Below are 15,467 nucleotides of genomic sequence, written 5' to 3' on the forward strand. Positions count from 1 at the left end.
GGATTGATGCATGTTAGTCACAAAAGAAATCTACAAAGCCCAAGGATGTCCTAAACAAATGCAAAGGTTGTGGGGCCTGTGGATTAAATTACGTGGCCTGATGGGATGAAGGGAGATGGGGGTATACAACCTTTACAATGATGGTATTACCGCACATAACCTTTACTACACATTTGTTTACCACACAAGTAAATATCACACAGGTAAGAAGAGTGTTTATGTTTTTCCTTTGCCACATATCCTTTACCATGAAGGTAACACTTTTTTTTAAATAGCATAATTTTAAATTGGTAAAGATGCTGCTAGAGGTAAATGGAGGAAAGGGTGATTTTAAGGTTTATGGTTGGGTACTGATAAAGGAAGGGAAGGATATTTTAGGGGTGGATAATGACAAAAGGAGTTAAGAATGATTTTACGTTTATGAGGTAGAGGTAAAGGAGAACATGGGTAGTGTTAGGAGAATAGTGATGAAGGGAGGGCAATTTTAGGGTTTAGGGGTGTGTTGCAGAAAAGGGAGGTAAGGGTACATTAGGCTTTAGCAGGGGTAGAGATCATTGGAGGTAATGTTAATTTTAGGGTTAAGGGGAGGGTATAGGTAAAGGCAGGTAAGACAAATTTAGGCCCAAATGTATTAGATTTTGGTGCGGGCAGCCCAGCAAGTCACATTTCTGTGCAGCCCTGCTTAAAAATGAAAGGGCAGGAATGTGCCTTCCTTAAGCAATATGGTGCATTCCTGTCCTTCTCCCCTGTGCTGGCTCCATTTTGGCAGCTTAGCACCAACACAGGCACCCTTGCACCGTAGTGCAAGGGCGCCTGCATTGCATGCAGCTTTTGTGCAGGAAGGGGCACCAACTTGCACAAAAACAGTCCTTGGAGGCTTTGTCCTCACATAGAAAAGGACAAACTAAGGGGGGGGTGAATAAAGGTATTTCTCCTTGTTGCACCTCCCCTAGGGAGGTGTAAGGTTTTGGTGCATACCAAGGTTTACAAGGTCTTGTAAATCTGGGAAACCCCCAAAATGCGTGTTAAAGGTCCACAGCGTTATGCAATGCAATATAAAAGTTAATGTAATGTATAACATGCATGGTAAAGGAATGTGTGGTTATGGCGTGAGTTGTAATTTCTGCTATTCAAGATGGGTAAGATTAGTGAGGGATAAGCACACCAGGTACACATCAATATGCCTAACACCTGGTTGGAAAGTAGAAGGGTACTCAGGGTCAAGGGGAATTTGCAAGTCGAAAGGGGAAAAGACACAATTTTGGTAGTCATAGTACCAGGCGAGGAAATATCAATTTATCTAATTGCAGTTATTTTAAATGTGAATTGTTTGGTGTGGAATTAGGGTGGGAATAAGACCAGGAGAATTTCGAGTAGAATTAATTAAGGTGGTTAATCAAAGATCATAGACTATGGCAAGCGCTACTTTGCAATCACTCATGTTTTTATAGCAAATATGGTGAGGCCAAATGTCATGAGCAAAGAAGAAGACTGGGTCAGGCAGAGTTATGCCTTCTTAAGAAAAGACGGCCAAATAAAAAACCCAAGCCTCTAAACTACCATTATTCATAGGTGGGTAATAGGATTGTCTTTTGAGAGGAATCAAACCAGAAGCTGGTATTTGTAGTCATTTTGTTTAGTAGCGGGAGAGGATACCATGAGCAGTAATGCTGTTCGTATTTGTTGACAAGATCAAGGCGGGGAAAAGAATCTAACGTTATTCTAGCATTTACACCACAAGCTCTCAAGAGGTGGGTGAGACCTATTGCAGTACTGCAGTCAACATCTAAGTATCAAGGTATCAAGGGGAGAACGGCAAGCAGTGAGCCATTCCCCAATCCAGTAACACATAGTAAAGTGACTTCATATAAACGTCATAAACTATGGCTAGAAGAGTGTGTTCAGGTAAGGGTCATGGTATATTCAAAATTCTGTGGAGATAAAACAGTCTCAGCTATAGCACTAACATTTGGGTGAGGGCATAGTCATATTGGTGGTGCAAGGAATCCAGCCCTTCAGTGACAGTTATATCACATGCAATCTTGGCGAGGGGAGATGCAGGTAAGAGGTAAAAGCAAATAGTGAGCAATAGACAATTGCAGGGGTTAATAGGAGAAATAGAGAGGACCTACTTAGAGAGGAGTAATGACAAGAAAATTGGAAATAAAAGACCTATATAAGTACGATGATGAATTTTAAGTGAAGAGGAGTCATGGTCTACATAAGGAAACACGCCTTTGGCATGTGAGGAGGCAGCTCAATGGGCAGGAAGAGGGGAAAAGGGTGTTAAAAACTGGCTATTTCCTAAACTTCGAGTACCCATCACTCCCACAGATCCTGTCCATGGAGACGTTATGCATTCGCAAAACAAAAGGTGAGAAAGGAGCTCTCTTTGCTGTTTTATGTTCAAAGACTCTAAGACAACATGTGTTGCTGTGTTTGTGCAAGAATAAGCACCTTAGACTTCTTGAAGGTTTGACAAGTCGTTCAGTTCATTAAGAAAAAAAGCTCCCGACCTCCTTAATAACTTCTGTGAAGTCTCCAGTCACCCATTCTTGGTAGGGAGGTAATGCACAGAATGTAAAGTGAAAATTACATGTTGCATGAAATACCATTGGCCGTTTTCTCTTGTGAAAGTTGCCCCATAGGTCATATTTCATGGACTGGCCTGAAACTGTTTTGAGCTGAAAACGAATGGTTTAGTGCCAACTTTTCTTCTCCTCTGAGCACAAATCATGCAGACGTGAGCTAATATGAAATGGTTTAAACCTTACACATTTAAATAATGCATAAGTTCTGAATTACGCAAAATGTTGACCCATGACGAAAATATTTATATGTCTAATTCTTAGGAAACAAACTTGAGGGTGGTATCATCAATCAACTGAAATTGCTTAAGTAGCCAGTGTGCAAACCATCAAAACACCTTGTGAATTCCGGATACTGCACATCTGCTTATTCTACTTGCTCTGTTAGATAAATTTGACACCATTGATCATAATATCCCCAAAACACACCATAAGAGACTGTATGCGTATTAAAATAAATGCCCTAAACTGTGTTGAATCCTTCTTCATAAATTGATATTAGCAGATGTAGGTTGACGCCTCCTTCTCTGTCCGCCTTCCTGTTCTAGCACACTCTTCAATATACAGTTTGACTCTCTGGAATTAATTATTGAGAATGCCTATATACTACATAGCTAACAACTGAAGAACACAACTCTATTTGAAAGTCTAATATCATGATCATTTCTCCAGTGTGGCTAATTCTCTAGGCACCAAACAGTCCTGAATGGCTGCAAATCAGATCTCGGAAATGGTTTCACCATATCTCTCCTCTTTTCCCGACACCCAAGTTCAATCTTGCCTTAGCTTCAAGTCTTTCAGAAAATGCTCTAGCCATCACTGAAAGAGCATCTCTTGGGTTTATTCTACATAGTCACCTGCACCAGGACAAACACAGGAACACTGCTGAAAAAAACAATTAACAGCTTAGACGTATCAGTGTAATAAAATTATTTCTACAGAACACGACCTCAAGGAAATTGCAGAGTCATTGGCCTTCTCCAGACTTTATGACTGGTATTTCTAGCATTTAGCTGGCCTGTTTTTAAAGCTTACCTTCATGCAGCACCCTGTATTTTATTCGGAAGAGACTGCTTCAACCGTAGTCCTCGTATACCTACCACCAAGACCTGACTCCTGGTTAAACACAAGAAAATACACAAACATGCAAGTCTAGTGTGCAACGTTCTACTCACAACCTGTTTAGGAAATTGAGTATTATATGTTTATCTGACCAAATAGGAATCTCATTCAAGTGACTTGACACAACTACTTTCAACAAAAGAATATAGATTGACCAAAATGTGATTGTGCACCGAAAGTACCAAATTCATTATGACCCAAACTCCTTACCCAACATCTGTCCCTTTCCTCATTCCACCATTTAGAAGAGAACGGTAACAAGTGCTTCTTAGCCAGCAACTCCATACCTTCTCCCTCTATCACTCCAGCCCGGTCTCTGAGGTTTGCAAATAACTTACAATTGCACCTGTATACACCCTTAAGTGTTCTGGCAGATTGTTTTTATTAAGTGTTTCTTTGAATTTTTAATATTATTGGGTGGATTTGACAATAAGTTCACTCTCTGTAGAGGTGTTGGTATTTGGTATTTATACTAATGATTGTCTCCTTGCATTTGACATATTGCAATTCTGTATGTATGTTTTCTATCCACATTGATATGATTTATCTACATACCACGAGCATCAATTCACCAAAATGCTAGGGGTAGTGAAAGTGGCATCACATAGCTTTTGGCCTTAATGACATTACAGTAAGTGACATCATATAACCCTTGACCCTATTTTTTTCTTGTAGATATGTCACATGACCCTAATCACAATGATTGACATCGTGAAGTTCCATTGTCAATCACTGATAAGGATAGCAACATAACACAGACAAATGCATATTTAAGATACCACCTATTTAATGGTGCTGACGTTATCTTTGAAAATTCTAAAAGGTAATATTTCTCCTGAATGTAGTAGTGAGCCAAGAGATTCATCCACACCCTCCATGGGGGTTTCTCCTCCCAAGAAAAATATGAAGAGAATAATGGAAAATAGTGCCTTTAGAAGCACAGTTTTCATATAAACTTGCTAAAATTCCATAAGCATGGAAAGAGCATTAAAAAAACATTCAAGGGCCAGATGTAGCAAGGCTTTTGCGCCTCGCAAACAGTGAAAATCGCTGTTTGCGAGGCGTAAAAGCCACCTTGCGATGCCCATTCCCATTTTGCGTGTCGGTAACCTGGTTACCGACTCGCAAAATGGGAATGCGACTCGCAATAGGAAGGGGTGTTCCCCTTCCTATTTGCGAGTCGCATCGCAATGAAGAATTGCTTTGTGACCGCGATCGCAAAGCAATTCGCAGTTAGCACCAGTGTCACACTGGTGGTAACCCATTCGCAAAAGGGAAGGGGTCTCCATGGGACCCCTTCCCCTTTGTGAATGGCCCAGAATTTTTTTTTTCGGATCAGGCAGTGGTCCTATGGACTACTGCCTGCTCTGAAAAAATGAAACTGACACGTTTCATTTTTTCGTGTGTAATGCAACTAATTTTCCTTTAAGGAGAACGGGCTGCATTACAAAAAAAAACTGCTTTATTTAAAAAGTAAAAAGCAGTCACAGACATGGTGGTCTGCTGTCTCCAGCAGGCAACCATCCCTGTGAGTTCTGCGACTTGCAAGGGGGTCGCAAATTGCGACCCACCTCATAAATATTAATGAGGTGGGCCATTGCGACCCCCTTGCGTCTCGCAGATGGTGTCAGGGACACCATCCTGCATCCGGCATTGCGACTCGCAAATTTCGAGTCGCTCAGACTCGCAATTTATGAGTCGCAATGCCGGAATTTGCTATATCTGGCCCCAAATTCTTTCAAGATGTGCAAAGAGAATCCTTACATTCTTCAGCAGTTAACCAATTTTGTGTTCAAAATGTGCTGCGGGTGCCCCTATGTCAACAATTATCTCCATTGTGTCAGGGTTAGCATTTTGTCATGGGTGCCCCCATCTGTCATGGATTCCCCAACCTATATCAATAAAAATGTAAATATGCCAGTGTCAGAATTTGTCCATTAATAGCAATCATATACTATGGCCCATATTCATACTTTTTTTGTACCGCATTTGCATTTGCGCATTTTTTTACGCAAAAGTGGCACAAACTTACAAAATAGTATTGTATTTTGTAAGTTTGTGCCAGTTTGAATATGGGCCTATTGGTGACCATTATGTCATAAAATACCTCAGTATGTCAGGGCCAGCATTTGGGTTGGTTGTGATAACGCGTCCCTTTATGACTAATTTACTCACTCTGGGACTCGTTTTAGGCCAATTAATCTTTTGACCCTGATTGAAGACACCTTAGGACGAGATAACTAATCAGCATGTCAATCAATATGTCAATAACGTCATCAATATTTACCATAATAAGACAATTCAGATTAGTCAAAGATATTAATAAAACTCAGAAACCACCATGACCTTTCAGTCATGAATAACCACACCAGTTTAGTACTATTATATGAAGTTTATTCCCTATTGATTACAATTCTACTAGTAAGTTTAATAGTCTCAAAACCAAGAAACACATTAGCATAGTCACAATATGGGAACTCTGATAAGATTTCATCAAGGCAAGAATCACAAATATTAGAATATAGCACGTCGTCAACATAGGTTATCCTTAGCAGAGAATCACTATCACATTGTTTCACAAAGCATAGATCCAGTCATTTGTCTATTTGCGTTGGTTTAGTGAACCCCTCACCTAACCTCGATTTAGCATTGGCATGTTGGGCTTCATGCAAAACAATTTAGCAACACCAATTTAGAAAAACATCTAACTAGGGTCTCTGTCAAAAGAAGCAGTTGGTACCTAGAAAGGAAAAGCAAACAGACAATTACAATTTCATTGTCATATAGTTACCCTCCATATTGGGTCAGCATACAGGTTCGGTCTTCGTCCTCAGGACATCAGTTGATTCGCCAGGAATTCAGCAGTCGGGTGAAAAGGGGGCACTTCCCTCATAAGGAGGTAAAGTGTAAATGGGCAATATAAGGGCAAGGCTAGTTTGAAGAACCAAACAGCAAAGTCTCTATGCAGAGTAACAAAGTGTCTGGGTCATAGCAAAACGCAACAGCATCTCTCTCTCCTCTATCTCCTAGTCTCCTATTCTGATTTACTTCCTTGTGTCAAGGGTTTTTAATCCCTTTTCTGTTGTACAATCCCCTAAATTTTAATTGTTTGGGGTCAGTACCCCACTATCTCCCTCCAATAGGGTTTCAATGACTTCATTAAATTTGTCACCCCATAACAGTTCTGACGTAGTTTAGTGGTCCTTATGGTTGACGTCTTCAGTGGGTAGAATGTCCGGTATGATTTTATACTCTTGTGGTCCTCTTTGCATCTTTAGTCAGTGGTTCCATTGTCTGTACCGGATCAGGCGACCTTGTATCTGCGAGTAGTCTACACTGTTGCATTCAGCAAGAAGGTTTCATTAAGCAAGTCGAATTTCATGAGAACAGATCTACTACAGTTACATTCATCTTCTAGCTTTGGAAAAATACGAGTTCATGTCCTTCAGCAAGTCAGCACACTGCACGTTAGAAAAACACATTTAATATGAAACCAGGCAGCTAGGCCTCAACTCATGCTAACTAAGGCCTAATGATTTATTAGCAGAACTTTAACATATAACCTTTTATTATTAGTGCAAAATTATATTCTTAACATAACATTTCATCATTATTAATCAGTTTCATTAGTCATTGTAAATATTGGTGGCCACTCTCCGTGGGCGCATTTCAAGCGTACGTGTAGCAAAATACATTAATACATTTTCTATGCGGCATTATTACGCAGTAGTTCATAAACATTACATGATAATTTCTAAGCATATAAACTGCACTCTCTCAGTTGCTATCCTCCCATATGTTAAGTTATTCTGATTTGTGCCAAGAATTGCATCCAATGTGCTAGTAACAACGTTTTGCCTCTGGTGTACACATGGCAAAGAATTTTCTCAAGTATGCCAGTATTTTTTTTTCATGTTGCCCTATATGCCAGGAAGCACCTCTAATATGCCAGTGCCAGGATTTAACCATGGGTGCCCATTATGCCAAAAATGACCCCCAGTGTGCCAGCGCCTGTATTCTGTCACAGGTAACTGCCATGCTAAGAATTGCCTCATCTATGCTATCACCAGTATTTTGTAGTGGGTATCGCCATAAGACAATAATTTTATGTCAAGACCGGAGGCTCCTATTATGCGTTTCTTTTCTTGCTTTATTTAATGAGCAGCAGTCAAGAAACTACAAATCCCATAAGGCTTAACATCTGTAGCCAATGGGATTAAAAAGATAGTTCAAAACACACAGAACCAATAGTAATTACGATATGGCATTATGACGTCACTTGACTGCAAGCAGCCCTCTTTTCTTGCTGCTGCAGTCGAGATAAGTCGCATTTTCTTTTCTCCTTGTTAATACATTATCTGATATTTTAATGCTGTTGGTTTGTAAATAATACTGTATTTTGGCCTTTGTCATGTTAGACGGCAAGTTGCCGCATGTTTATATCCGACTCCGACCACTCGTCAACTGTATTTCTGTTGTTTGGAGCTGACCCAGTCAGCTCTCAATTTATTTCTGAATTTCAGCACGCGTCGCGTGCGTTCCGCTTTTAGGCATTCCTTTCATGCCTTTCCAGCTCACGGCAACTGCCGTCTGTTTACATTTCTTCCGGCCCTCTCTCAGAGGGTTTCCAGCCGTGCGCTCCAGCTGACGCCGGCTTTGTTTACTTTAGACGCACGGCGCGCGCGTTCAAAAATTCCGAACATTCTTTTGCCTCAGGCAGCAACCGTCACTCGGTTTGCTCCTGAGGCAGAGACGTCGTATATCAGAGCGCTTCTGACGGCATTCTTCTTTATTATCTAGAGCAACTTTAGTGGCTTCTTTTAGACCAGGGTTATTTTATTAACCCTTTCTAGTCCCTCTGCTTTCAAAAAGACTCCGTTTTTTCTCGCTTTTGGTCTCCTGACTTTTCAAAATTAATTTTTTCAATTCAATTTTATTTCTACATATTTTACTGTCTTTAAAGACATAATGGAACCTGGCAATTCCTCTATGGAACAGAGTGTTTCCTCTGAACTGGAAGACATGAGACATGAACTTTGTGATTTCATCAGAAGCTCTGTCCATCAGGCAGTTTCTTCCTCATTACAAAAATTATCAAAAAATCTGGAGAATAACCTTTCTAACTTAATTTCCAAATCGGCCCAGACTGCGGGGGAATGCAGTACGCGTCCACCAGCGAAGCCAGATATGGGGACGCATATGGAAAGTGAGTCCTTCTCACGTATGCCAGAGGACGCGGTTCCTCACAAGGCTCCTGCCAAGGAGTATAACAATATGGCGCCAAAATCTTCTCTAAAACGAAAATCTAAAGAACGCAATGTTCTCCCGGTTATTTCTCCAGTTATTCAAGATACAGACGAAGATATGCCTGATGTAGATTCAGATTCTTATTTATCTGACAAAGACGATGATGAGTCCTTTTCCATTCCTCCAAAGAAACCAAAAATAACCTCTGCTACCCCTTCTCTCTTTGACTCAGAGGGTTTTCCTATGTTCGATCCCTCTCAAATTCATCATCCCAATTCCACGGAGTGGTTTCCAGCGGACCATGTGGGTCGTTATGTGGCACAAAAACTATTTTCTCCACTAGACAAACAAACCAGGTCCAAATTAAAGTCTGAATGTCCTCGTCCCGTACTTTCCAACAAAGCCACTATCACTCCTACTATTGATGAACAAATGTTGACTTTCTTCACCAAACAAGGCAAGGACCCGCGCAAGGGCGTAGATAAAGCTTGGTCCTCTTGCCAAGATAAACTCTTAGATATTACTGGGCCTCTTACTAGAATTTTCGATCTTGTGGAATCAGCCAGACTAGACGGGTCCTTTCTGGACCCAGAAGAGTTATCTTTATGGATTCAGCGTTGTTTCTGCCTTTTGGGAAATGCAAATTCTTCCTTTATTCACGAGAGACGTAAAGGTCTACTTATTAAACTTGATCCCAAACTCGTCAAATTGGCAACCGTTCAACCTCAGTTCCAATCGGATGGACAGCTTTTTGGAGACTCCTTTATCAAGGACCTCGGCAAATATGTTGCTACTTTCACCTCGTTAACCAAAGCCCAACAGTCCATGAGAAAAATGTTTCACCAGCGGGTTTTTGCCAGGGCCGGTAGAGGCAGGGGTCGCTTTACCGGCCGCGGATTCACCAATCAAGGCTCCAGAGGTTATTACAGCTCATATCAGCAGGACTTTAGACCTCAGTTCTACCCCCAACGTGGCAGAGGATACCGTGCCAGGTCGACCAGACATTCCAGAGCCACCAACCCAACAGGTAAGCCTCTTTGTCGATTCTTTCCCGACAGGAGGTCGTATTTCCCATTTTCTGTCAAATTGGCATGCAATAACAAAAGATGCTTGGGTGTTAAACACAGTTCTAGGTTACAAAATAGAACTTTATTCTACTCCTGTCCAAACTTTTTTCCAACCTCCTCCCCAATTTTCTACAGAAATGGTTCATCTAATTTCCCTAGAGGTAGACACATTGTTACGCAAACAAGCGATTGCGCCCACTCTTCCCCTTCCTTCAGGTTTTATCAGCCCAATTTTTCTTGTTCAAAAGAAAAACAAAAAGATGCGTCCAGTCATCAATCTAAAACATTTCAACCGGTTTGTAGTATACCGGCATTTCAAAATGGAAACAATCCTCCATCTCAGAGATATTCTCCTCCAGAACGACTGGATGGTCAGATTGGATCTACGGGACGCTTACTTAGTCGTTCCGGTTCATCCAGAATACAGAAAATTTCTCCAATTCCAATGGTTAGACAAAATGTATCACTTTACCTCTCTGCCCTTCGTTCTATCGTCGGCCCCATGGTGCTTCACAAAACTCATGAAACCCGTGGTAGCTTTTCTAAGAGCTCAAGGGATAAGATTATTAATTTATCTAGACGATATCCTCATCCTAAGTCAATCGCCTCAGACTCTCATACTCCACCTGCAAACGACTTGCTCTCTGTTGGAGCAATTGGGTTTCATAATAAACAGAGAAAAATCCCTTCTTATCCCTTCCCAAGTCGTAGAATTTCTAGGGTTTCAAATCAATTCCCTCTCAGCGTCCCTTCTTCTACCATCGTCAAAAATAAAATCCATAAAATCAGAAATTCTACAAATTCTCCGAAATTCCCTCATTTCCCTCCGAACTCTAGCCCGAGTTGTAGGTCTTCTCTCCTCCTCCATCCAAGCAATCTTTCCGGGTCCCCTTCATTATCGTGCCCTTCAAAGATTAAAGATTCAACACCTGAGAAAGGGGCTTTCGTATTCCGATCTCGTTCCTTTGGACATAGAGTCTCGCACGGAGCTTCAATGGTGGATAGACCATTTAGCTGCTTGGAACGGGAGAAGTATTTTTCCATCAGCCCCAGATCTTGTGTTAGAATCCGATGCAAGTCATCAAGGCTGGGGGGCCCGCTGTGGACCCATCTCGACTGGAGGTACATGGTCAAGCGAGGAGTCCAAATTGCACATCAATTGTTTAGAGATGCTTGCAGGCTCCTTTGCAATCAGAAGTCTTGCAAAGAACAAAGTACATTGTGCAATCCTGCTCAGGATGGACAACATATCTGCAGTCAGATATATAAACCATCTTGGGGGCACACGATCCAAACCTTTGGCAGATCTAGCCAAGAGCTTTTGGGAGTTTTGCCTCTCAAACCATCTTTCGGTACATGCAGAGTATCTTCCTGGGACTCTCAACACAGTGGCGGATTGGCATTCTCGTCACCTTCGAGACTCCAGCGATTGGAGACTTCATCCTTCCGTGTTTCACAGCATTCAATCCTTATGGGGCCCTTTTTCCATAGACCTTTTTGCATCCCGACTCAACACACAACTTCCCCAATTTTACAGCTGGCGCCCAGATCCCTTAGCCTTAGCATCAGATGCTTTCTCTCAAGACTGGTCGTTTTCCCTCAACTATGCCTTTCCTCCTTTCATAATGATCAACAGGGTTCTGGCTCAGGCCAGACGTCAACACGCCTCTCTCTCTCTTATCGTCCCGTTTTGGCAATCTCAAATTTGGTTCCCCACTCTTTTAGAAATGTCAATAGATTTTCCCTTGCTAATTCCATCCTTTCCGGATCTGCTGCTAGACCCTCTTCACCGTGCTCACCCCCTTATTCTGAACAATATCCTAACCTTATCCGCTTGGAAAATATCAGGAATCCCCAGTCTTCCCCTGTCATTTCGGCAGAAGCTTCCCATTACATCTCAAGCTCCTGGGCCCCAGGCACCAAAAAAGCCTATAAGGCGGCCTGGTCTCTATGGGATTGCTGGTGTGTGGGAAGACAAATTGATCCCTTTTCAGCAGATGTTATTTTTGTCGTAAATTTTCTAGCCTCGGAAGCTAGCAAAGGTAAAGCATTTCGCACTATCAATCTTTACAGATCTGCTATCTCTTCCAACCATATTCATGTTCACGGGAAACCAGTAGGCGAGCACCCGTTGGTCTGTAAATTATTGAAGGGAGTAAAATTTTCTAAACCTCCGTTACCAAAATACAACCACTTGTGGGATGTTAATATTGTTTTGAAATATTTGATTGCATTACCAGATAATTCAAGTTTATCATTAAAGCTTTTATCTGCTAAATTAACAATGTTATTATGTTTAGTTTCTATTAAACGGTTATCAGATGTTAAGGCTTTGGACGTCTCCAGCCGTCAATTCACCCCGTCGGGTGTGTTGTTTTCGGTTGTAAGACGCACTAAGACGAATTTGTCATCAGTCTTTTATCCCTATTTTCCGCTTCAACCAAAATTGTGTGTAGGACAATGTCTCAAAGTCTATGAGCATAGAACCGCAGATTTGAGAACATCCTCCTCCCAACTTCTCATATCTTTCAGAAAACCCCATAACCCTGTTTCTTCTGCTACACTAGCACGTTGGGTAAGACTGATTATGTCCTTGGCTGGTATTGATGTTTCCAAGTTTGGAGCTCATTCCTCTAGGGGGGCTATGGCTTCCAAAGCCTTTTGGGCGGGTTCCCGTTTGGAGGATATTCTAAAATCTGCGGATTGGTCCAATGATAATACTTTTAAAGTGTTTTATTGCAAACCAATTGATAATGCTTCTTTCAACGTGATTAATATGCTTTAAACTCGCATAATAGGAGCCTCCGGTCTTGACATAAAATGTAGATTTTCCTAGTTTATGACGGAAAGTCTTAATTTTATTAAAGACACGGAGGCGAGTATTATCCCACCTCTTGTATAACTTTGTTTTCCCTCCCTTTCTCTAGTTCCGGCTTCAACCACTCAGACAACGTCCTAATCAGATCCCGTCAGGTCATCCAAACATTTCGTTCCCTTCAGGACTTGGATCATCCCTGTCGGTTTGGCCGGACCACCCTCGCTTCTGCAAGCTCCTGGACTTTTTCTCTGATGTTTTTGCTTTCCTCATGGCTCTGTTTATTCTTTGCTTGTTGTTTCCTTTGTTCACAGTTAACTGACTTCATTTGCAAGAAAAGAGGGCTGCTTGCAGTCAAGTGACGTCATAATGCCATATCGTAATTACTATTGGTTCTGTGTGTTTTGAACTATCTTTTTAATCCCATTGGCTACAGATGTTAAGCCTTATGGGATTTGTAGTTTCTTGACTGCTGCTCATTAAATAAAGCAAGAAAAGAAACGCATAATACTCGCCTCCGTGTCTTTAATAAAATTAAGACTTTCCGTCATAAACTAGGAAAATCTACATTATCTTCAGTATGATGGGGCTAATGACAAAGTCACAGGCATAAAATCACACGCTCACTCATTCACACTCTTTCATTCTCTCTCATTCATTTTCGCTCACACTTTCTTACACTACTGCTTATTTATTCTAACACAGTCATTTTTAATGTCAGTCTCAAACAGGGATGGAAAGGGGCAAGCCAGGGGTTCCTAGTGCGACTCCTAAATGACGGCTATGCTACATACATCAGAACCACTGCACATTTATGCCTGTAGGTAAGAGTAATTGTTTTAACTTAATAAAACTGCTTTAATGGATTATGGAATGCTGCTTCGCTGTGAAAAGTGCTCTAAGAAAGGAAGGATAGAAATTAGGAAGTAAAAAAATAAATAAACCCAGGATCCACCAATGTGTCGAAATGCCCATGCAGCTATTTTCTCAGAATTCACATTTGCTCTTCAAGAAGCGAAAATAAACCTGAGGAACCCCCCTCAAGGGAAATGTGTGCAGGCATGAATACAGAGTCGCAGAGACCCAAACCTATTCCTTACTTGCCAGTCCGATTTTCCAGAAACAACTATCGTCGCCAAATTACTCTTCTGTGAGCGACTAATAGGAAATGGCAGGGACACCTTTTTATGGCTCCATGAAAGAAATAATGCAGTGGCAAATTATATATCAGTAAAGTTCATTGGCTATGCCTGGAAGCTGAGGCGGGAATGTAGACAATGTGCGTATATAATTCTCAACAAAACACAGCATTCCCTGAATATTGTGAATGTATATCGGTCTTTATTCTTTGAAATATATTCTCTTGATGGCTCTGTATACAACTGTTCTATGCGCCAATGTCTGTTTTTATGCAATTAGCTTAAATGTTCTCATTATTTTGTATTAACATTATGAGCCTAATTAAAAAAGCCACATGGGCCTACTGACATCAAAAGCGAAAATGCCTCTGCAGCTCAAGAAGACAATGTAGTTAGGTGAACATGTAGATTTTATGTAAAATAATCGTGCACTACGTTTACGCATTCTGTTTGTAAAGCGCATCAGCTTATAGTAAGGGGCCACCATGTAATGTCAGAAATAAGTTTTGTAAATAAAAGCATCGAACTCTCATCATGTATCTATAACTCTTGTTTTAGTGGGATTTGAAAATGACATTTTGGTATTGCAAGATTTACCTCTGCTGAGAGTTAAAATACTTAGCCTTGTCTTTAAACTGATGTCATTAAACGTCAGCAGGGATGGTTAGTTAGTGTTATTCAATGGTTTTGAATAAAATAATCGTTTACTCACAAGGCCTAATTTTGAACATTGTAAGTGACCTATAGTGGCGTCATCAATATGGTATTCGTACAACAGGACCCCACGAGAATGCATTTCCGCCAATTAAGAACATCCATTACAGGAAATGACTTAAATGGTTAAAATAGATATAGAGTTAATGAGGAAGGGCTTTGAATCCTGGGAAACTTGCAAGATGCAAGCAATTAGTCACCTCTACTGCAAAAGTATATACCAGAGAAGATATCCATTATAGATAAAAATTACTTGGCTGAGAGGCAAAATTGTTTTAGCTTTCATCATCTCATAGAAAATTAGAAAATTGCAGTACAGATTTTGTGGCATTTTATTTACCTCTACATAATGCCCCCTTGAAGCAGAACAAAATAGAATCTAAATGGGGTTTATTTGGAAAGGAGAGACACCTTGAACCATGGAGGGCTAAGAGAGAGAAACAAGACTTATAAAGAGGCAGCACATGAAACCAGAAATGACGTGTCCCCCAAAAGATGTCAAAGACGCTTCCTCCGCCTATGGCTGCTACAGGTTCACACTCGTCAAGTCAAAAGTTCCCGCAATGCGCACGGTGTAGAAAGCGTTGAAAACTACAACAAATATATTTTGCTTCTATGGAAATTTGTGTCCACGAAATGCAATCGTTTTTATTAACCATAAGTATAACTATTATGTCACGTGGATTGAAAATACTCCTAAATTACAAAAATGGGCACACCTCATCTCTCCTGGTTTCAAAACCTGGTTATTGACTCCTCTCTCATCAGAGCTGTG

At 40.9% G+C, this 15,467-nt stretch overlaps 2 protein-coding genes across 2 annotated transcripts in view; both read left to right on the plus strand.

The window, feature by feature from the left end:
- The window catches only part of GPR149 (G protein-coupled receptor 149), a 517,693-nt gene that overhangs the window by 149,981 nt on the left and 352,245 nt on the right, over positions 1-15,467 (plus strand). The gene's annotated exons all lie outside the window — the stretch shown is intronic.
- Positions 8,664-13,347, plus strand: LOC138265523 (uncharacterized). Its single transcript, XM_069213317.1, has 2 exons — positions 8,664-9,984; positions 12,952-13,347. The coding sequence occupies exons 1-2, from the start codon at positions 8,679-8,681 to the stop codon at positions 12,981-12,983; spliced, it is 1,338 nt and encodes a 445-aa protein (XP_069069418.1). The 5' UTR covers positions 8,664-8,678; the 3' UTR covers positions 12,984-13,347.

This window comes from Pleurodeles waltl, chromosome 11 (genome assembly GCF_031143425.1).
Source record: "Pleurodeles waltl isolate 20211129_DDA chromosome 11, aPleWal1.hap1.20221129, whole genome shotgun sequence".
Lineage (NCBI taxonomy): Eukaryota > Metazoa > Chordata > Amphibia > Caudata > Salamandridae > Pleurodeles > Pleurodeles waltl.

Coding starts and splice junctions, on each gene's coding strand:
- LOC138265523 (XM_069213317.1), top strand. CDS start 8,679: ATGGAACCTGGCAATTCCTCTATGGAACAGAGTGTTTCCTCTGAACTG. Junction 9,985..12,951: donor CAGAGCCACCAACCCAACAG/GTAAGCCTCTTT, acceptor CCCTTTCTCTAG/TTCCGGCTTCAACCACTCAG.